Source organism: Colletotrichum costaricense, assembly GCF_030867565.1.
Source record: "Colletotrichum costaricense strain IMI 309622 chromosome Unknown Scaffold_10.1, whole genome shotgun sequence".
Taxonomy (NCBI): domain Eukaryota; kingdom Fungi; phylum Ascomycota; class Sordariomycetes; order Glomerellales; family Glomerellaceae; genus Colletotrichum; species Colletotrichum costaricense.
The window spans coordinates 1947092-1968617 of record NW_026848239.1 but is presented as its reverse complement, the minus strand read 5'-3'; the positions used below and the strand labels follow the sequence as shown (position 1 = coordinate 1968617).

The 21526-nt window shown below is 42.5% G+C and overlaps 7 protein-coding genes across 7 annotated transcripts; 3 read left to right on the top strand and 4 right to left on the bottom strand.

Moving 5' to 3' along the window:
• Window positions 1-1894: 1894 nt before the first annotated feature.
• On the top strand, window positions 1895-2390 carry CCOS01_10287 (biphenyl-2,3-diol 1,2-dioxygenase; the record flags this gene model as incomplete). Its single annotated transcript, XM_060458443.1, has 2 exons — window positions 1895-2301; window positions 2369-2390. 2 exons carry the CDS (start codon window positions 1895-1897, stop codon window positions 2388-2390), a joined length of 429 nt encoding a protein of 142 aa, XP_060311608.1.
• A 111-nt stretch (window positions 2391-2501) lies between these two features.
• CCOS01_10286 (DszA family Xenobiotic compound monooxygenase) lies at window positions 2502-6416 on the bottom strand (the record flags this gene model as incomplete). Its single annotated transcript, XM_060458442.1, has 11 exons — window positions 2502-2810; window positions 2878-3006; window positions 3108-3216; window positions 3275-3629; window positions 3685-3768; window positions 3921-4049; window positions 4111-4163; window positions 4704-5396; window positions 5678-5748; window positions 5804-5908; window positions 6033-6416. The coding sequence occupies 11 exons, from the start codon at window positions 6414-6416 to the stop codon at window positions 2502-2504; spliced, it is 2421 nt and encodes an 806-aa protein (XP_060311607.1).
• Window positions 6417-6863: 447 nt separating this feature from the next.
• On the top strand, window positions 6864-8771 carry CCOS01_10285 (uncharacterized protein; the record flags this gene model as incomplete). The annotated part of the gene is made up of 3 exons (XM_060458441.1): window positions 6864-7106; window positions 7166-8039; window positions 8095-8771. The coding sequence occupies 3 exons, from the start codon at window positions 6864-6866 to the stop codon at window positions 8769-8771; spliced, it is 1794 nt and encodes a 597-aa protein (XP_060311606.1).
• A 74-nt stretch (window positions 8772-8845) lies between these two features.
• CCOS01_10284 (WSC domain-containing protein) lies at window positions 8846-10508 on the bottom strand (the record flags this gene model as incomplete). Its single annotated transcript, XM_060458440.1, has 2 exons — window positions 8846-10320; window positions 10373-10508. The coding sequence occupies 2 exons, from the start codon at window positions 10506-10508 to the stop codon at window positions 8846-8848; spliced, it is 1611 nt and encodes a 536-aa protein (XP_060311605.1).
• Window positions 10509-11619: 1111 nt separating this feature from the next.
• CCOS01_10283 (NAD-dependent epimerase/dehydratase) lies at window positions 11620-12408 on the top strand (the record flags this gene model as incomplete). The annotated part of the gene is made up of 1 exon (XM_060458439.1): window positions 11620-12408. The coding sequence occupies one exon, from the start codon at window positions 11620-11622 to the stop codon at window positions 12406-12408; it is 789 nt and encodes a 262-aa protein (XP_060311604.1).
• A 91-nt stretch (window positions 12409-12499) lies between these two features.
• Window positions 12500-14080, bottom strand: CCOS01_10282 (uncharacterized protein; the record flags this gene model as incomplete). Its single annotated transcript, XM_060458438.1, has 9 exons — window positions 12500-12563; window positions 12619-13038; window positions 13103-13240; window positions 13291-13328; window positions 13391-13545; window positions 13637-13678; window positions 13731-13824; window positions 13891-13920; window positions 13979-14080. 9 exons carry the CDS (start codon window positions 14078-14080, stop codon window positions 12500-12502), a joined length of 1083 nt encoding a protein of 360 aa, XP_060311603.1.
• Window positions 14081-14840: 760 nt separating this feature from the next.
• Window positions 14841-15567, bottom strand: CCOS01_10281 (uncharacterized protein; the record flags this gene model as incomplete). The annotated part of the gene is made up of 3 exons (XM_060458437.1): window positions 14841-14892; window positions 14941-15360; window positions 15419-15567. Coding segments are annotated over 3 exons (621 nt in total), but the record flags the coding sequence as incomplete, so codon positions are not given.
• Between the last annotated feature and the right edge of the window lie 5959 nt (window positions 15568-21526).

The following is a 21526-nucleotide window of genomic DNA, read 5'->3' as shown; positions in this document are numbered from 1 at the left end:
GTCGGGAACCAGGGTCTGGGATTAAGCAATTGCTTATTTTGAGAGCTCAGCTTTCTTGTGGCTGCAGGTAAGCTCGGGTAGGAGTTACCCCGCGCACGTCGATAAGCTCGATCTCTTGAAGTTGTCAGGCTGAGTGGCTAGGCTGATTCGAGGAACACGATCAAGAAGATCATCAAAACCCCAGACACCGGGTTTGTTCATAGGAGTCTGTCTGCCTGTCAATCCGCTGCTAGCACTGCAGCCAGGACTTAGCTCTTGTCGGTTATGCATTGTTGCAGCAGGCTGTGAGCATGGTATCGTGCTGCCGAATCAGATTTAAGCTTGTTTTTCAGCTGCCGGTAGCTAACGTTGTTTTAATTTGGCTATGGCGAGTGGCTTGCAACGTTGTCGTGTGAGCCTGAATTTCCCTCCAATTGGCAATTTCAAGTGATGCTTCCTGAATCCCTCTTCCCGCCCTACAGAAGTTAATTTACACATCAAGAACGATTAGACAAAGGATACCATATTGTACGTGGCCGCTACAATGGGGACCAGATTGCATCTCGATATCTATCGATCTTGCGATCACTGACCCAGCGTCGTGCGTTGAGATTTCACCTGATATCATACGTCTATAGAGCCATTTCGATCGTCTTTGGGCTTCGAATTCCGTCACTCGCTGCCTTTGCAACCACGATGAATGCAAACAATAACACTGTCATTTGCCCACATCACCCTACTCGTTAGCCCACACATGCGGGCGTCGTGGCACAAATCTCGGGCCATGTACACCCACTCCGCCTCAGCCACCTGCGCAAGCAGACTCAAGACAGCCAATGAAATACTGAGGACGATCAGACAACTACATGAGGCCGTCGTCAAATATGGTTACTTCATATGACTGTCTTAAAGTCCAGGGGTCTTTCATTTGTGGGTTGCCCCTGACGCCGATGTGCCTTAGCCTCGAGATGACGGGCGCTCGTGTTCGACTAGCTCTGCATTTTACTTTGCCTCACGCTGGATTCAAAGTTTCTGGATGGGCAATTCTATTGTGGGATTGCGAGGAGTGAATCCTCCTCTGGCTTCGTCTTCGTGTTGCGTACCGCAGATGTGGATCGCCAGTGAGTGATCACTGTCAACACACCTCTCATTCGTATCATCCGCCAGCAGAGGCTACAAATAAACAGCGTCAGCACTAGATTAAGGCTGAAAGTAACATACCTTAGAGATTCACCAAGGTGTATTAAAGACTGAAGTTGATGTGGCTTTCCAAGGCAGAATTGCACCGGGAATGAAGTTGATCTTGCGCATTACCTCGATACCCAACTAAACATATCATTGACGAATTTATGATGAGTGTAGTTTTTGTACATCATATCCTGGGAAAGTGTTGTGTCTTCAGGGCTCTACCAGTCTATCACATTTCCAAAATGGCTGGTTACAGCCAGTCTTCACCTGGCCTATTGATGTACGCTCAAGATCTTCCTCATGGTGTACTAGTAGAATTCAACAGTAGCAAGAAAAGCAGTCACATGCTGTCGAAAAGAAAATCTCATCAATCTCCGATCTTGATATCGAAGTAGCTTGGAAGATCTGGATCTCATTCCGAACTAGGAACGGCGGGCCTCGGATATGGGGTCCCGGTGAATCTAAACTCGGCGCCGGATCCGCAAGCCGAACGCTTCGGAAACTCGGCACGGTCCGCCCTAGCAATGCACTAATGACGTCCTTGCCGCTCTCCAAATCCCCATTCCTTTTCTTCTTCATTTTAAACCTCGCGCAAAAACATTTGCAGAGACCCCAAGCCAGGCCAAAACCTCCACCATTGCCAAGACTCGACCTGTTACGCCAATCAAATTTGCAATCCGCAAAGGCTCTAGGTTTTCATCATACCTTTGTGCCCCGTTCTATCACCATGTCCGGAGCCAGAGCCGTCGTCAAGACGCTGGATCACCTCGTTCTTACCTGCGCCAGCGTCCCAAAGACAGTCCAATGGTACACCAAGTACCTCGGGATGAAGGCAGAAACATTCACGTCGCCGTTAGATCCATCCGTCCAGAGGCACGCACTGAAGTTCGGCACACACAAGATCAATCTGCATCAGCAGGGCAAGGAGTTTGAGCCAAAAGCCAAGACGGCACTGCCAGGCACGGCCGACCTCTGTTTCTTGGTGGAGGATGGCACCAATCTTGAGGAACTGATCAAGGGCTTCCAAGGGGACGGAGTTCAGGTTCTTGAGGGAGAGAAGGTGGTTGCGAGAACGGGAGCACAGGGTCCCATCCAGAGCGTTTACGTGAGAGATCCCGACGGAAACTTGATTGAGTAAGTACTTCTCAGTGTTGGATATTGATGGTACCTCACGGACAAGGACTAACACTCACATCCGCAGGCTTTCTCACTACAAATCATAAGTGACCGTCTACATTATCTATCTGTACGAGCATTTGCATACTTAGACCATGAGATCTCCAATTATATACCAACACCGGAAATGTTGAAGTCTGAAGTGAGAGCGATGATTATTAGTTGCTAAGAATGGACTGTTCGTTCTTCGCCTTTTCTCGCTTCTCAAAGTGTCTGATTATGAAGATACTCGAAAGCTCCAAAACGCTCACTCCACACATGACGGAGAACCCCATGTGGAAGGACGGTGCATATTTACCCACATCGAGAATCACAACTGCAACAATCAGCGTCTTTTCAAGATATTGAGGGCAAGATAGTTGCAAACCTGGAACCCATGCAATGAAAGCTTGGCCTAGGGTCTGTGCAACCCCAATAACGATCGCACGCTCCTCCATGTTCTTGTGCATGATCTCAATTGCCCAGGCCTAAGGTAGACGACATCAGTATTAAAGAGGCAGGAAAGCCGCAGAAAGAGTGCCTCACGTAAAGGACCGGCCAAAAGCCCCACGAAGCGGCGTTGATAACATATCCGACAAAGGTCGTCGCGTAGCTTGATTCAACTGCAACCATGATCATGCCGATAAGGTTGATGGTCTGCGTCTTGTCAGCGAGATCGGGATGCTGATGTTTCATGTACTAACAGCTGGAATCAGTAAAACCTGCCACCTCTTCCCCAACCCATCGGAGAGCCAAGCATATAGCAGAGTGGTCACGAGACCGACGGCTTGCGCTGCGGTAGGAAAGAGGTTAATCTGATAGACCGTAAAGCGGTTCAAGGACTTCAGCCAAACAGAGAAGTAGTTAAGGGGTTGTGTGACAACGCAATGGCAACTGCGAGTTATGTCAGACTGTTCCATACTGGGTATCATGAGAGGTACGGAGAACTCACATCAATGCGAAGCTGAAGACGTAAATGGGCCAGTTCGTGAAAATACCCAAGACCCTGGCATTTGTCAAAGGCTCGGGTTTGCGCCGATCGATGGCTTCCATCCTCGCGATATGCTTTGCCTGCTCACCCGGACGCATCCAGCGAGCCCTTGTGATATGAGGGTTATCAGGGACGGCGAAAAATCCCCAGATGGGAGCCCAGATCGAGATTATGCCACAGAAAATGAAAAGCCACCGCCAACCTGGGAGGCCGCCGGCTCCATTGAGACCTCGATAGATTGCGGCTTGGAGGTATCCGCTGAACATGCTAGCAGCATAGCTGGCCGAATAAAAGATTGAAATCCGCTTGGAGAGTTCTAAGGGGCGAGGTAAGGACAAAGAAGTGAGTCTTCGCACAATGGATGCTCTTACCTCGAGGCGTGTACCAGCTTCCCATGATGGTCAGAACGCCGACGGCAAAGGGACTTTCAAGGAATCCTAGCAGGAATCTCATTGCTAAGACATGACGAACGTCCTTGACAGCGGCAAAACAAAATGTGACAATGGTCCAGAGAAACTCCGCCACGGGTAGGTAAATTGAGGGCCGAACTGGAAGATGTTAAGCTTTTGGGCTGTATATAAGAACTGATTGCATTCCAAGAACCTACAGCGAGTGAGCAAGAACTGTGAAGGAATTTGACCGACCAGATACCCGCAAGTAAAGAAAGTTTGTAACAGGTTGTACTCGTTGCCTTGAAAGTCGAGGTCTTCTTTCATACCGCTGACATACGCATTTGCTATTTTTGGTAAGAACTTCATACATTGTTTCAGTGTCCTAGTGCCAAGAGTTGCCCTTACTGATGTTGCTTGAGTCGAGTAGCCTGACGAAGTATCCAAAAGTAGCCCAGCTTCTGTCGTGAGCATGGTCAGCGCAGCTCTGAGCACATCTTCAAAACACGGGATTCTTTACAATACGAAGAAGTCGAGGCGTTGCACAAGGCGGTGTTCTTCTTTTGTTCGAGGACCATCCCATATGACACCGCTTAGGAGATCCCATCTTGATGACGAGGGCTCTTGAGGCCCAAGATCCTTGCCAGTATCTCTTGTTGATGCATTTTGGGAGTCCATGGCAGTCGCAGGTCGTTAGGTGGATGGTCGCGGATGTAATCAGAAGTAATTCGCAATACTACTTACTTTTGTACCGACATGGAGGGGGCATCAAAAACCCTTTGTGTCCCTGCTGGCCAGAGCGAGGCCGACAGAGCACATTATCGGCCTGTTACCGAGTCCTCAGAACTGATGCAACTTTAGAACGAATGACAACATAACATGGCAAGTGGGGGTTGATTGAATGGAGCCAAATCCTGGTTCTTGCGCACTCTTCAGGGATGATGTCTAGTAAGTCTCAGAGACCACCTCGTTCCCCTCTTTCATACGAATTATGGCCCTACTTGTACTTGTATTGACCTCCAATGTGGTCGTGGCGGAGATGTTTCTGGCCAACACCATACATCCTCTCACGCAGAGTGACTCCATCTCCCGATAGTCCGTCGTACCCGTATAGCCCTCTTCCGCGAAGCTCAGGCACTAGCAAATCTACCACATCTTCGAAACTCCCAGGGGTTGTGACATGTCCAACGCTGAACCCATCTAAATCTGCAATCTTCACCCACTCCTCAAAGAAATCTGCAACACGAGCTGCCGATCCAACTAGCACAGGCCCGTTCCCGCCGATGGCCATGACTTTTCCGATATTTCGAGGCGTCCAAACTGGAATGTCATCGCCACGGTATTTCAGACTGCTGACCATGGAGTGTACCCGCCCATCAATGGTAGCATCATCTGGTCTGATTTCTGCGTCTAAATCGTATTTGGCGAGGTCTATTCCAGCATTACCTGAAAAGAATGCAAGGCCAGCCTCGAAGTTCGCAAATTCCAAGGCTTTGCGGTATTTTGCAGTGGCTTCTTCGTCTGTTCTCGCAATGACTGGTGTAATGACGGCGAAAATCTTGACACTACCAGGGTCACGGCCAGCTTCCGCTGCTTGCTGACGAATGGCTGCTACGCGAGGCGCCAAGATGTGAGGTGAAAGCCCCGATATCATGATACCCTCTGCGTGTTTGGCAGCGAAAGCTATGCCAGCGCTGTGAAGGTTCAGCCGAAAGTAGGCGTGTGAATTGTATGGTTCGTACTTACGATGATGTCCCTGCTTGAAGCAGAAATGGAGTTCTTTGAGGTGAAGGATGCAGGATGTGAGGAGCATCCACATTGAACCTTGCCGTATGATGCTTGATCCAACGGATACGACTGGGATCGGCGTAGATGTTGTTCGTTGCATCTTTCTTGAGAGCATCGTCTGCCCACGAGCCTTCCCATATTCTGACCTCTTAGCCTAGGACCTTCGTGTACACTCATATGACCTTACTTGTAGAGCAACTCCAAGTATTCATCAGCAGCGGCATATCTATCATCATGTTCGACATATGAGACCCCGACCTGAAGAAAGTTATGCATGATCTTGAAGAGGACCTTTTTGCGGAGTCTGACTTACGGCCTTGGCAGCAGATTCCTTAAAAGAAGTGACGATGTTCCAGCCAAACCGCCCTTTGGTAAGATGGTCGAGTGTCGAGAACCTCTTTGCGACGACGAATGGTGCCTCGTAACTCGTACTGGTTGTTACAATGAACCCAAGTTTCTTCGTTACAGTTGCCATCGCCGTCACCGGCTACTCCTAATGTCAATGCATGGCCATCGGTACGAATGTTACATTTGTCACTTACGATAACGGGGTCGCCCATCGGGAACTGACAACTTGTCCGTATCGTTGGTTCAGCGCTTCCATTGTAGATATCGTGTTGACCATAAGTATCAGCCAGAATCAAAGCGTGAATGTCTCCCCGCTCAAGTGTCTGCGCGAGATTGGTCCAGTAACTGAGATCTCTAAATTTGTCGGCGACTTCATCTTCGCCCCTGCGCCACTGACCGAAGCAGAGATGGCTCGGAGTGAACATGTCAAATGCATTGAGTATAATTTGCCGCCTGGCAGAAGGTTCCATCTTGGCGGGGTAAGCTCGTGCTGCGCTGAGTCCAACTCGTTGGCGGAAATGAGCCGGTGCTGCGTCTGTTGTCAACTTGCCATCGGCGGAAGAGAGCAAAATTTCCATTGATAACTCATTGCGCACTTGGTCTTGAAGGATCACGCAATTCGTCCGAGCCGATTTCGGCAGTAAGTATGGATGTTCGAGTTTCGCAATATCTTATCAGAATTAAAACCCGGACAAGCCCGAGATTTAGTAAATTCGCAAGCTAGATAGCGTATGGCGTATCATGGAGAATTGATGCATCCTTGATTGTATGCTGGTCTGGAACCAATCGAGTCTTCCTTCCCCTCAAAACACATGCGAAGGAAATTTGTTTCCAAGTGTCTGCAGCACGCTGCATGCACAATCCTATTGCATCGGGAACAGGGGGTATTTGCAAGCAACCGTGATAGTTGCGTCATCCATGTGATACGCCGGGAATCGACGATAATGAAGATAGAATCTCAATCGCAATCCATACTTAGAGAAGTGTTAAGCATTGTCGTCTCGTTTTTGTCAGAGTGATCAATCATGGCGCCAGGCGCGATACTAGACCCGTCTATCGATGGCGCAAGTTCCCTTCCAGCAGCTGACAACAATATTCTTCGAACCATTAACCCTCATTTCTTAATAGAAGAGCATCCCATTGATGAACATCAAAGTGTCCGAGCTATCGTTGTGGGTGCCGGCATTTCTGGCATCACCGCTGCCATTCTACTTCCCGCGAAGGTTCCCAACCTAGATCTCATCATCTACGAGAGAAACGACGATCTTGTAAGTTGAAGGAGAATGGTATCACGAAGCACTAGTCACTGATACGCGAGGCAACGAAGGGAGGCGTCTGGCATACCAACATCTACCCTGGTGTTCGGTGCGATGTACCCGCTCACGCTTACCAGGCTACGTTTGCTCCATCGACGGATTGGACCGAGGCGTATGCCACCGGCTCTGAGATCCAATCTTACTGGCAAGATATTGCGGACAAGTACGACGTGCGCAAGTATATCCGCTTCAGGCATAGCGTCACATCTGCGGAATGGTCTGAGGAAAAGGCCAGATGGATCGTCGAAATTCAAACAGACGACGGTGTAGTCACTGACGAAGCCAACTTCTTGATTACTGCCACGGGCCACTTCAGCGACCCAAAGCTTCCTCAGTATCCAGGAATCGATAAGTTTGAGGGCCACCTACGACATACCTCGAATTGGGACCCTGAGTTCGACCCAAAAGGAAAGCGGATCGCAGTCATTGGAAATGGCGCTTCCGGACTACAAGTGCTCCCGCAACTACAAAAAGTCGCTGCAAGAGTTGATCATTATGCCCGCAACAAAACATGGGTTGCAGCACCAATCGGAGGAGAAGATCTGGCAGACTTTGTTGCAGAAAACATTGGGGACGCCCGGACAGACGCGGAGAAGTATCTTAAATTTCGGAAGGCTCTAGAGGCAAAGCTTTTCAGCCGCTTCGGCGGAATTTTCAAAGACGGACCTCAGAATGCAGCGGCCGAAGATTACATCAAAGAGCTTATGAGAGTACGACTGGGGGCGGATTCCAAGCTTGCTGATGAGATTATACCTGAATTCCCAGTAGGCTGTCGTCGGCTGACACCTGGACCTGGCTATCTCGAGGCGCTAAATGCGGAAAATGTCAACTACATCACCGACCGGATCTCAGAGTTCACTGAAACCGGCATTCGGACTGTGGATGGTGGGTTTCAATTTCTGCTGATCTATGGAGCATCTTTCACTGACTCGGTGATTAGACACTCTTCGCGAAGTTGACGCAGTCATATGCAGTACAGGTCACGACATTACATTCAGTACGCAGTTCCCTGTCGTTTACAAAGGACTTGATCTCCAGAGGGCTTGGAGACCTGGCGGCAAACCAGGATTCCCTGACACTTACTTGGGAATGCTTGCTCCCGAGGTTCCGAACTTCATCACTGTACTTGGACCAAACGCCACAGGACCAGCTGGAACGCTGTGTCATGCGGTAGAGAACCAGCTCACATACGTTGCCAAGATACTTCGCAAATTTGCGACCCAAGGCCTGCGGACCATAGCTCCGACAACAGCTGCAACTCGTGATTTCCGAGCCTACACTGAAGCCTTCTTCCCGCGGACTGTCATGAGCGAGCACTGCAGCTCTTGGTACAATGGTGGGATCAAGGGTGGGAGAATCCATGGCCTCTGGCCCGGCAGTGCTGCTCATGTTGACCTGGTTAGAAAGGATCCGAGGTGGGAGGACTTTGAGTACACCTATCAGAACCCCCAGGGAAACAGGTTTGGGTGGCTGGGGAATGGCTGGACCAAGAAGGATGTTGCGGCTGCTCACGGCGACGCTGGGGTGGAACTAGATCTTACTCCTTGGTTGGAGAAAGGCGCTTTAAGTGGTGATATTGACCTTAGAAGCTACCATGAGAAATGGTGGGTGAGCTAGGAGTTGTTTCATCGTTGCACTGCACCCAAAACTGGGCATCTAAATTTCATTACCATTACGGATACTACTTATGTCTAGCTGCAAGAGCTCAAAGCTCCTGTCTTCTGAAACGCAACTTCGACTGACTGCTCGCCACCCAACTTGATATCAAAACTGGTGTTCCATCCATCAGCATCGACACTTCCACTGGCTGTATAGACGGACCACTGGCCTTGGTCCTCTCCAGTAGCTTGGAAGTTGATCTTCTCAACGTCCAGTCTGGGAACAATCACTCCCTGCCTACGGACCTCATGAACCAAATCCATAGTTAGGCCATCAGCGGTGGCGGGTACACGGTCCTTGCGAACAAGAGCTTTGACCGTGACCGGCAGCTTGCCATCCGCCACATTTCCGATGCAAGATTTAGACTGCTGATACAGGAGGACATCACTCATAGGATATCCGTTACCAGCATTGTCGTACGTGATAGTCTCGTTGGTTGACGGCTTCGTAACGTGGATGTAGAACTTGCTGATGCCCGTGTCAGGGCTGATTGTGGTGTCAAACTCCCACCAGTGGAAGCTCTCCCTCCACAAGCCAGAGGCACTTCCACCCTGAAAGGTTGCCTTGCGGGTAGTGATAACGTTCGATCCGTTGCCGTTGCGGTCAGCGTACGTCAGCTGGACCGAGAGATCATTGGGGTCTCGGCCAGTGACTGCGGTGGTGCGGATGCGAATGCGGCCGCCAAACGACAGGCTGCCATCGTCTTTGAGGAAGAGCCCGCTGATGTAGGGCTTAATATCTGTGGCTACGATGGGGTCGCTGAGTTTAACGTTGGCAGGGACGGTATCAATCATGCGACTAAAGATGTCGGCGCAGGTAGTCTGGAAAGCATTAGGGTCGGCCATGGCTTGCATCGTCTTGTTTCCATCTGCAGCAAAGATACGCTTGTCTGAGTTGAGGGTGTCGTTTGTGCCAACAACCAGAGGGTTCTTGGTTGTGCCATCCAAATATTCGGTCACGACGACGTTATCGAACTTGGCAAATTCGGTGTCAAAGTGGGCTACGGTATCGTTGTTGGGGTCCGCCGCGACACCGACGATCTCAGGGAAGTCCATGCTGTGCACGCCTCCCAGAGTATGACCGCACGCCACCATGGCAATCATGTCGCTCTGAGAGAAGCCTGCCTTGGTGAAAGCCAGCTGGGTAGTGTTGAGATCGGTCTGAGGCTCAGGGACACCGGCAGGGCCGGCTTCTTGGGCGTCAATACGGCCGGCACGAAACGGGATTTGGATACCGCCGCACGCAAAGCTGGCGACGAGGACACTCATGGCCAACAGATCAGAAGCAGAGGCGCGAATGGAGTGAAAGCTGCTAAAGAATCCAAACGTGTTGTTGAAGGCGCCTCCAATATTTTCCGGGCGATCCAACTCGAAGAAGATGGACGCGTCTAAACCACCGGTACCGGCGGCAGCATCGTGCGTGGCCATGTCGTGGAAAGCGGCGCGGATCCATTCAGCAGAGTTCTGACGGCCGGGGATGCTTGTGCCGAAGCCACACGTAATGACACCTAATGAGTTGTCAGTAGTTAGTTGAGGGTCGGTGGTAGAGAGACAACTGACCATCGATGAAGCCCCTGCGAAGGTATCCGGACTGCAGAGAGAGGTGATCCTCGAGCTCATCGTACTGAGAAGGCCAAACATACTCTGTCGCGGCGATGGACGCTAGAGCGAGCGTGGAAAGAATGCTCTGCTTCATGACGAGTGCAGGCCGATAGCGAACGACTGGGACGAAAGGCAGTTGCGCGACCAAACATCCAGTTCATCTGACATCGTGCCAGCCCTCATTCGCTTTATGGGTTTCCAGAAAAGCTCTTCCATTTCGGCAATGTGACGTTGGACGGGGCGACCCTTGGACCCTGCAGTGATGGGACGGAGACATTTGGGCGCTTGGAGGGACAAGATCTCGTATTCCTCTTTCCCACCAAGTTATTCTGGTTCTTTCCAATGCCGATAGTGAGGTCCCATCATCCCATCAGTTCCAACCGTTGTGGACCATGCCCAGATATGCTTGAAGTTAAGTGCTGGACTAGTTCATTTCCCGAGACTAGGCCTCCCTAGCTTATCCCCAATGCATCGTGGGGAATAGTCTCCTGCCCAATAAGGCAGCTGTAATTACCTAGCACACAGCCTGAAATACGAGCGACGTGGGCGACGATCAGCGCACCGTCGCAGCGTGCTGTTGCTTGTTCGTGTAAAGACGCTGCAGGGGCGGACGCCCTACCAGATCCGGATCACCCGACATGGAACTCGGCCGGTATCATAGCAAGAGGAATCCGAGGTATCATCCGACAAGGCCATCTGAGGAAGCAGTTCTTTCGAGACATGTACCTAGCTGTGCAAAAGCCGAAGGCTGGCAAAATAGGGTAGACAAAGCTGTTGTGGCTGAACATTTAAACAGTTAGGGGATGTCTTCTGGTGCGGAAGTTACCCACTTTGTCCACACAATTTCGGGGCTGTTAATAAGGTTGGCAGAGAACCTAACTTAACTGCTGAACGTCTCCTCAGTGAACAAAGTCACCTTGGCTCAGGGGTGAAATGTGCTGTGAGACTGTGTAACTTGGCGCTGACCAAGTCGCGTCCAGTGTGAGGGTAACGGAAAAACAGCTGCCCGAAACCTTTCCTCCCGGCTCTGGACTTCTTCCGTTCCAGTGCGTGTCGGGATTATGCCGTCATCGAAGTCAATTAAGGAGCTAACGCTTCGGCGCTTTCGGAGCTTCCATTGAGAGTCCGACATATCTCCCGGTACATTTATCACCTCTCCTTATATTTCAGCTTAAATACTACGTGTGTAAACATAACGAGTCAACATGGGCGACGCTTCAATCCTTCACATGCCGACGACCCTTATATTTGGGGGCAATGGCAAAACCGCCCGTCAACTGACAGCAATCCTTCGGGACGCCGATACCCCTCACACCATCTTCAGCGTTATCCGCAATCCGGAACAAATTCCGGACTTGGAAGCAATCGGCGCAAAGCCAATTGTCCAAGACATCTCTACAGCTTCCGAGGTCGACTTCATTAAAATCATTGAAGGCACCCGGCCCGACGTTGTGGTGTGGGCAGCTGGCGGCAAGGACCCCAAGTCCGCTGAGGCTGTTGACCGGGATGGAGCCATTCGCGCCATGGATGCCCTGGCCAAAGCCAACGTGGTCGCCAAACGCTACATCGTCGTCAGCGCCCTCGACGTCCGCGACCGAGACAGCAAGCCCGTCCCGGACTGGTATACTGATGCCGATGAGAAGCTCAGCGACCGCATGTGGGGTATCATCGGTCCCATTCTCCGGGCTAAGCTAGCGGCCGACACGGAGTTGAGGGTGGGGAATGCGGCTCGCAAGCTTAACTACACCATTGTGAGACCTGGTGGCTTGACTGAGGGACCTAGCACCGGAAAGGCACGGGCAGGAAAGGTTGGCACCGTCGGCATGATTCCCAGAGAAGATGTCGCCAAGGTCGTCTACGCGGCGATTCAGAATGAGAAGACCTACGGGCTGGCATTTGATGTGTTGGGGCCCAAAGAGGACAGCCCAACGATCAAAGAAGCTGTCTCACAGGTGGCAAAACATCATGAAGATACGTTTGAGGGTTATTATTAGGCAAAAAATCAACTGATGTATTCATGCATGTCTTTTAAAAAAGAAGATCAGATCTAGCACCACCTCAGTCTCGTAAGCTGGAAGCCAGAGCTCAACCAGTGGTTGCTTCTTCAGTCGACTTGGCTGTCAATGGCTTTCGACCGTGGATCGCCCATCTATTGAATGTTAGCATTGAGATGGGGAGCATCGAAAATAGAGCAGTCTCCTTACATGGTGAAGTAGGCGTGGATGCTTCTGTCGCCTAGATCCTTACGAGCTTCCATAGCAAGTAGCATTACTTCCTCCTTCGTCCAATTGTGGGCTCGAGTTAGAGGCGCCATAATGAACCCTTCCCAATTGACAGCAAGATTCTCATAGGTCCACGCTCCGATTTCTTTGTAGTTCCGGTCTTTCGGCCATGTATTCGTGGGCCACTTATATCTCTCCAAGTGGACATCTTCAAAGCCAACATCAGCCATAATACCAGCCAGTGACTTGATGTCTTCGAAAGGGCGCTCAAAGATGACAGCAGCTTCCTGCCAAAGCCGTAGACTCTTCATGAGAGCTGAGTCCGCTTTTAACGTGCCGTCATCGGAGTCAGGCTCGACGTCAATTTCGTGGATTTCGAGATATCCACCCGGGTTGAGATGACTGTTACAGAATGCATGTCAGGAATGATGATCTCGCAGTCAATCAAGTTCGCGGCTGGTAGTACTCAAAGCTTTGTTGAAAATAGGCCTTCCAATCCTTGACGCAGGACGTGATCATGCGGCTGTGGATGTAGTCGAAAGGACGTGAGTATGTCCAAGGCTCCTCAAGGTCGTCGATTTCAAACCTCACATTCGGAGGTACACTGTCATGGACGTCAGCCATCGACCGTAAGACGGGAAGAAACTCACTTACAATTCTGGCTGAGCGGGAGATAAGTCGATACCGAGAACCTGTCACTTCAACGTCAGAATTGGATCTCAAAATTCATAAGTGCGACTGCTCAGCGACTAACCTCGGCCTCTGGATGTTCGTCTCCGAAATCAATCGCCCAAATTCCTGTGCCTGTGCCTACATCCAAAACCCGTCCGACTTTGGACCCAGGCTCATTGGGAGGTGCAGTGCCAAGTCGGTTGCCAAATGTCCGAATGAACAAGTTGTGTTGCAAGTCTAGATTTCGGACCTGAGGTCAGCGTGCACTTCCTATTAACGCACAGAGCGGCCGAGGATACCGCGGAGAAAAGAACCTGGCTGTACATACCAAGTCGATCATTCTCTCTCTCATCATTAGGAACGTAGTATTCTAAAGTATCTAAGTCAGTCTCGTGATGTTTCACGTTCTAGGGGAAACTCACTGCCGTCCTTGTACTTGTGGTAGGTTCTACCGTTCTCTAAGCGGTAGTCGAGAATCGAACTAGACAGACTTGTGCTAGATGAAGCCACACTTTGCTGAAAGGAGGATCATCAATGAGTGAATGGGCCTAGACCATGAAGAGTTTCGGACAGAATACGCACGCTAGTAGCCGAAGAGTCATCATCCGTGACCTTAGAGAAGCCAAATATCAGCATGAACTCTACGCGCGTATTGACTACAGTGCATCACCTCCTCGGCAGCGATAATATCGCGATCCTCTACGGCAATATTGCCTTGACCCCCGTCTACAGCACGAGGCGGGCTGCTGGCCGCGTTGTCTGTCGCGCACATTGCTGAGAGCAAGCCAAATGAACACCTTGTTGGAGCGACGATAGAGATGAGTTCGCCAAGTTTCACCTAGATTTAGAGGCGACTTTCGACCGATACTTTTGCCAGATACCGGAATAAAGAGGAACATGAAATTCCGGCAGACCCCCATCCTCTTTATCTGTAGAACTGATTGACCAGGATGTGGTGTTACCCCTCTCCTTGGCTGGAGACAATCATGCATGTTTGCGGCGAACGTCCCAACCAACACAAGGTCGATGGAGGAAACTCCCAAAAGGACGAAATGACGCGTATCACATCCGAGCAATCATTGGGCAGTGGGTCTATCATTTGTATCTTCCTGGTCCTGTTTTGGTCTGCATGACCAACATTCTCCCCAAAGTGCTCGTATATAGATCTAGAGGAATAATGGTTGACTCCACATGAAAAGGATTGCAGTAGAGCTTCCGATATCAAAGCTTTTCGTCGTAGCGGATGCTGGAGACTAGTGTGGTTATTATGACCTGTGATATGTCGATTATCGATGTCGAGTACCCGAGCAAATAACTATCAAGAATTGGGATCCAGAGGCAAGATCAAAAGTCATTATTCCTCTCCTCTAGCTAGAAGATCGTGGAAATTCAGTGCAAGCCCTGAGAATTATGGACTTTAATCACTGCTACCCTGTGTTAGATCCTGTCTTCCCTTTCTCCTCCATGGCCACATAATTGTATACTCCCTCAAAATTCAAAGTCAGCTCATTTCTCAATAGAGCTTTGCTGAATCAATTGGCTATAATTTCCTCCGCAGCAGGTTTTCTGCCGTACACAGACCAGCTGATTCGAGAATTAGTCAAATCACTCAGCAGCAGTAGAGTCACTCACATCGTCTGATACGAGTGAACACGTGGGTCCTTCATCTCGTTGCGAACTTCCGTTGCAAAGAGAGTGACCTCGTTTTTAGTCCACTTGTGGGCTCTCGTTAAAGCACCTAGCATGAAACCTTCAAGCCCAGCAACGGAGTTATCGAGGTTCCAATACCCAAGCTCTTTGTGTTTCCTGTCCCGAGGCCACGGGTTGGAAGGCCACTTGAATACCTTCGCGTTAATGTCTACAAACCCGGCGTCGGCCATGAGGTCTTTCAGAGTCGTGTTGTCCTGGAACGCATGCCCAACAATGACAGCCGCTTCGCCCCACAGCTTCGAGAACCTATTTAGGGCGGCATCGTCGGCAAGTGTACCATCATCTGACTTGTAGTATAGGTCGACCTCATTGAGCTCAAGATATCCGTTAGGGTTCAGGTTGCTTCGGTGGTGGCATGATCAGCGTAAATTCAGTTGGTCGAGCTATGCTTGCAACTTACTCAAAACATTTCTGGATATACTCCTGCCAATTACCAATGCTTGATGTCATTAAGCGACTGTGAATGTAATCGAAAGGTTGCGAGAAAGTCCACGGCTCCTCGATATTGTCAATCTCGAATGTCGCATTGGGAGGAACGCTATAGAATTGTCAACAACGCTGGTTTTAGGATAGAACCGGGTGGAGCTTATAATGCTGATTGAATAGGTATGTCGGATTAGAAGTCTAATTCGACCGCGGCATACGGCCAACTGCGCAGGGGCCAATTAGGGGGCCCTATTTATAATTATTATAGCTAGCCTAACTTATAATTAGAACCTCCTTTTTATATTATATAGAAATTTATATAATTTAATTAATCTCTTTATTAATTTATAGTTCGAACTAATTACTTTATAATAAGGATATTAATACTAATTAGTAATTAAATTCTATTATTATAAATTAGTAAAGTATTTTGTTATATAAAAGAGACGACTTCTTAATACCGTATAGAATAAGAAATTCGTACTAATAAACTTTATAAAAATAAATAAAAAAGGAGGTAATTCTTAAATATTATACGAAATTAAATAATTATAGCCCTTTATTATTAATAAAAAGTTAATATTTATTATATTAAACTATATTAATTAATAAAACTACTTAAATAATTAGTTTTTTTATTATTATTTTAAGTAGCTTTTTTACTAAATAACTTTTTTTATAACTAGCTTATAATTAAAGATTAACTAGTTAAATTAATAAAAAGAAATACTTACGTAATAACTACTTATTTAATTAATTAATACGACGAACGAGCTTAATAATATAATATAAAAAAGTATTACGTAATTAAAGAAAAAGATTTCTAAACGTAAATATTCTTATTTAATAGTAAAAGTAACTTTATAAGAGTTATAAAACTAAGAGATTTATAGTATATAAAAAGGTCTATTATTACGAGAATCTTATAAATACGACTTTAAACTTATAATTTAAATAACCTCTTTATAACTCCCTTAATTACCCCCTAGGTATTATTTAGGAATATAATATAAGGAACGGTTTAATAAAAGAAAAGGGGATTTAGAAATCCTAATAATATTAAATTAAAAATATTATAAATCTTAAAAATTAATTTAAAAAAAAAGCGGCTACTCTAAAATAGTCTTACGACCTCCTATTATAATTATTATTAACTTAAAAAAAGGCTAAAAAAACGAGGATTTAAAAAAGAAAAAAAAGAATCCTCTAGAGTATTACTAAAAGGCTTTTTTTTATATTAGCTCCCGGTACGAAATTACTAATTTTAAAAAATTAACTAAATAATAAAAAAGATTATTAATAAGTAGAAATTACTTAATAATAATTAAACTATAAAAAAGATTATTTAAAAAATATAAAATAAAGTACTAAGAAGCTATAAAAAAAGAATCTCTAAAATAATTAACCTTATTTAATATAAATAGCGAGTAAATATTTTTAATAAGTTTTTAAAATTCGTAATTTTATAAAAAAAAGGGCTTAATTTTGCTAATTATACCTAACTATTTATTTAGTTCTTAATTACTTATCTAGCTCCTCTATAAGCTACTTAATCCCCCCGACGGAGTAATCCGCCGGAGCCGTACTATATATTACGTATTAAGGAAAACTGGGTATATTGCGCTCTATACCTAATTACTAATTAAAATAGTAGTTAACTAACTCGACTATTATCTTCTTTTTATTAACTCCTAACCTTTCCCCGCCCGTTTAGAGAGCGAGCTATACCTACTCTAACGTACATAAGACCTCTTAATACTAGCCCGCGTAGGCGGCTAGATCCTATATTATATACTCCTTTTTATTAAAAATTAGGGGGCCCTTTATATATTCCTTTACGTTTATAATATAGCCCGTATTAAAGGGATTTCTAGCTCTATAGAGCATAATTTCTAAACTAGCGTTAATATACTAAATCTTAACGTCCGTACTAGCCCGGCTATTTATAGCGTTCGTACTATTGCCTAGCCAGATTCCGTATTATTAAAAAGTATTTTACTACTTTTTAAACATACTTACGTTAGCTACGATAACTATAACGTCGAGCTAGCTAAAGAGGGTACCTAGCCCGAAAGGAGTAAACTTATTAACAGGTATCTTTAGCCTACTAATTACTAACTATATACTAAGAGTAAAGTAAGTTCTCGTTAAGGTAGTAGTTTATATATTAATAGGTTTATTTAGTAGATTTATTTAATAGATTTATTTAGTTTAAATAGAGCTTTAGGCGATATTAAAAGCGATGAAGATAGAAAGAATCTTTACGAGCTCTAAGTAATAAATATTAGCCTATTTAGCCTTTTTTTTAGAAACCTTTACGTTATTATTAAAGTTTAGAACCTCTATAGTTAAGGGCCGCCTCTAACTATTGCGGCCGACTATTATAGCTAATTATTATAGCTAACCTCTACTATCGACTTTTCTAACCGGCGCCGCTACTAAAGAGGGTAGCTTACCTATTCCGAATTATATAGCGGTTTTCGTATCGAAATTACTATATTACGTTAAGCGCGTACTTAGGGTATATTATGCATATTATATAGTTAAAAAGTATACCGTATTATATAATTTCTTTTAAAAGCGTAATCCTATTAAAGTCGATTTTTTATACTTATAAAGCTAGAAAAAAAAACTATTATATAAGCTACTTAATATCTATTTTTAATTATCTTTTTAAAATACTATTTTAAAAAAAGTAAGTTAAAAAAAGAAGTAATTTAGAAATTACGAAGAATACGAGGCTTAAGAAGTTAAAAATATATAGAATAATAGAAATTAATAATTAATAAAAATCCTAAGACTAATTACTTCGTCTTTTTATAATAATATAAACGTCTATTACTACTATTAAAAAAGGAACTACTAAAACTTACCTTTTTATACTAAATAAAAAAGAGGATCCTAATAAGTATAATAATTAATAATTTAAAAAGGTAGTAGTAATTATTAAAAATAATAAAAACAAAAGTAGTAACGAAATAGTAAAAAGAAATAAAAATTACTTAAACCTTAATAAATTCGTTAAGTAATAAAAATACGGATTTATTACGATTAGTGCGCAAATTAAATATATCCTTATTAAAATTAAATATACTAACGATTATTAATATAAGTATAAACTAGAGCACGATCCTTAATAAGTTAAGGTAAAAAAAAAACAAAAAAAACCCGATTTTAAATAGAATCCTAATCTTTTATAAATAAGTAAATATTAACCTAGATTATTAAGGGATATAAATATATAGGATTACGGATTAGCTTAATAATAAATAAATTAACGTAGTATTAATCTATTTAACTAAGGTTTATAAAAAAAAGGGGCTATAGGGGTAACCCCTATTTTATAAAATCGTAAATAACCTTAATTACTAACTAAATAAATAGTTTATAAATATAAGCCTAGGAATTATAAAAATAATTAATAAATTCTTTTATAAGCGAGGAGTATTATTAACGTAATTATAGTTATAAAAACTATACGAAATCCTAATAATAATAATTATAAAAAAGGAATTCGTATTATAGAACTAAGTATAAGTTAATAAAGCGTATAATCGCTTTAATAAATTTAAAAAAAGGGTAAATAACCTAGATTTCCTTTTTATAATTACTAATAATAATTTATTATTATAAAAGAATATATAAAAGTAAAATATAGTATTAGAAATATAATAATTAATAATTCTACCTATTTTAATTTATAGTTCGTTATTATTACTAATACGAAATTCGGCGCTAATTAGTTAATAAAAAAAGAGGTAAATAATACGAAGTTATTAATAATATATAATAATATAAGGATTGTATATAAATATTAAAAATATAATAATAAATACGAGGTAATTTATAAATCTTAAAAAGATCTTTTTAAAAGAGAAATTATATTCTAGAGAGAAGTACGAGGTTTTATAAAAAACCCTAATAATATTTTATAACTATTATAAAAAAGTCGGGATTAAGGAATATTAATATTATTTAGTAATTAATATTATATTTATAAGTAAAGCCTTTAATTATTATTATAAAGCGGTATATAATCTCGATTAGAACGACTTTCTTAGTATTATTAACGTAATCCGAAGCCGCTTTAAGATTTATAATAAAAATCTAGAGCTCTTATTTAAGCTATAAGTAATTTCTTTTATATTTATAGCTAAAATAATAAAAGGTAAATTATAAATAAAAATCCTTAAAAAGCTTATTAATTAAATTAATAAGCTAGTAAAAACCTAGCTAAATAAGGGAACTAACGAATAAAAAGTTAAATATTTTTATACCGTAATTTAGTACGTATTAAAAATAAAAATAACCCTATACTAAGCGCCCGAAAATTACGAAATACTTTACTTAAAACTAAAATTTAATTTTAATATTAAAGTAAAAATACTATACTAAACCTATTTCTAAGTATACGACGGCCCTTATTAATAATATTAAGTTAACTAGATATATAATAAAAAAAGAAAAAAGACTAAGTATAGTAATTATTAATAAGGAGGCCTAAATTTATTAAATAAGTAGAGATTTAACTCGCGAGTAAGGTAATAGAAAAAGTAATATTTTATTTATAAAAGAAATAGATATTAATTAAGTAATTATTTTAAAAAAAAAGCGTATTAAATTATATAAATAATATAAAAAGTTAAGAATAGTAAATAGTAAAACTAGCCCTTATTAGTTTAGCTAATCTTTTATTATATATAAAAGTAAATCCGGGGGCACAGAACTTAGTAATAATAGCTAAAATAGCGGCTTAGAATATCCGCTTTTTATAAAAAATTTAAAAAATAAAAAAGATCTCGCCCCCTATATTAATAAATTAAATTATAATAAAATTAATAATATTAACTACTCTTTTTTTACCCCGTTAGCCTTTAGAAAATATACGAGGCTAAATAAATAAAAAGTAATAAAAGCCCTTAATAAGTAGGTTTTTATTTACGAATAATAAGAAAAGATCCCTTAAATAGTAAATATAAAAGTAAATAAAAAGATAAATTTAATAATATAAAATTCTATTTTCTTAATACTTAAGGAGAAAATATTACCTCTATTAATAATAAAAAAAATAGTACTAAGTAATTTTAAGGGTAACTAGAGGGGTCCTTTTTATACTACCTAAATTACTTAAATACTAAGCTTATATAAGCTTTTTATATAAATAAAAAATACGGCCTAGATAATTTTTATAAAATTATCCTAAATACTAAAGTATTATAATAATTAATAAAAAAAAAGGGTAATTTTAAATATTATAAAAAATCGTATTAATAATATTTAATATATTAATAATAAGTATTATAAAAATTAGCTTCGGCTTAGGTAAGGAAATCGTTACCCTAGGTATAATAAAAATAGAAACGTACTTCGGAATAATAACTTTTTATATTTTACTTATTAATATCCTATCTTTTTTATATTTAAAAAAATAAATTAACTAGGTATTATATTTAACAATATAAAGAATAGAATCTTTAGTAATAAGTACTTTAAGATAGTTAAATAATAATAGGGGTACGTATTTATAAGGCTTATTAATAATACGAAGTTAATTAATTACTTAATAAAAAATAAGCTTAAATAACTATATTAAAGATTTAGGTACTTATCGATCGCAAGGCTATATAACCTCCTAAAATAATTAAGTAATAATAATATTAAAATAGAAGTACTAGAATAGTTAATAAAAGTATATTACTAATACTAAATAAATACGCAAAGCCTACGCAAATTTAAATTTAAATTACGTAATAAGCTTAACTTTAATTAGGAAATCGTTATTAATATTTTTAATTTAAATAGTCGACCGGTTTTATATATAATTAACGAGGCTATATTATTTTAAATAAAGTAATTTTTTTAGGATTTATAAATAAAAATAGTATAAATAGCCTTATAAAAAAGCTAAATTAATATATACTAGGGATTACTAAATAGTATTAAAACCGACGCTAATACGAGTTTTAAATTAATAAAATTTAAAAAAAATACGACGGCTTATAATATATAGCTAAAAGTCGTGCCTATAAAAGCGCACTATAATATTAAAAAGTAAAAAAAGTATATTAGTAATTAAAAAGGG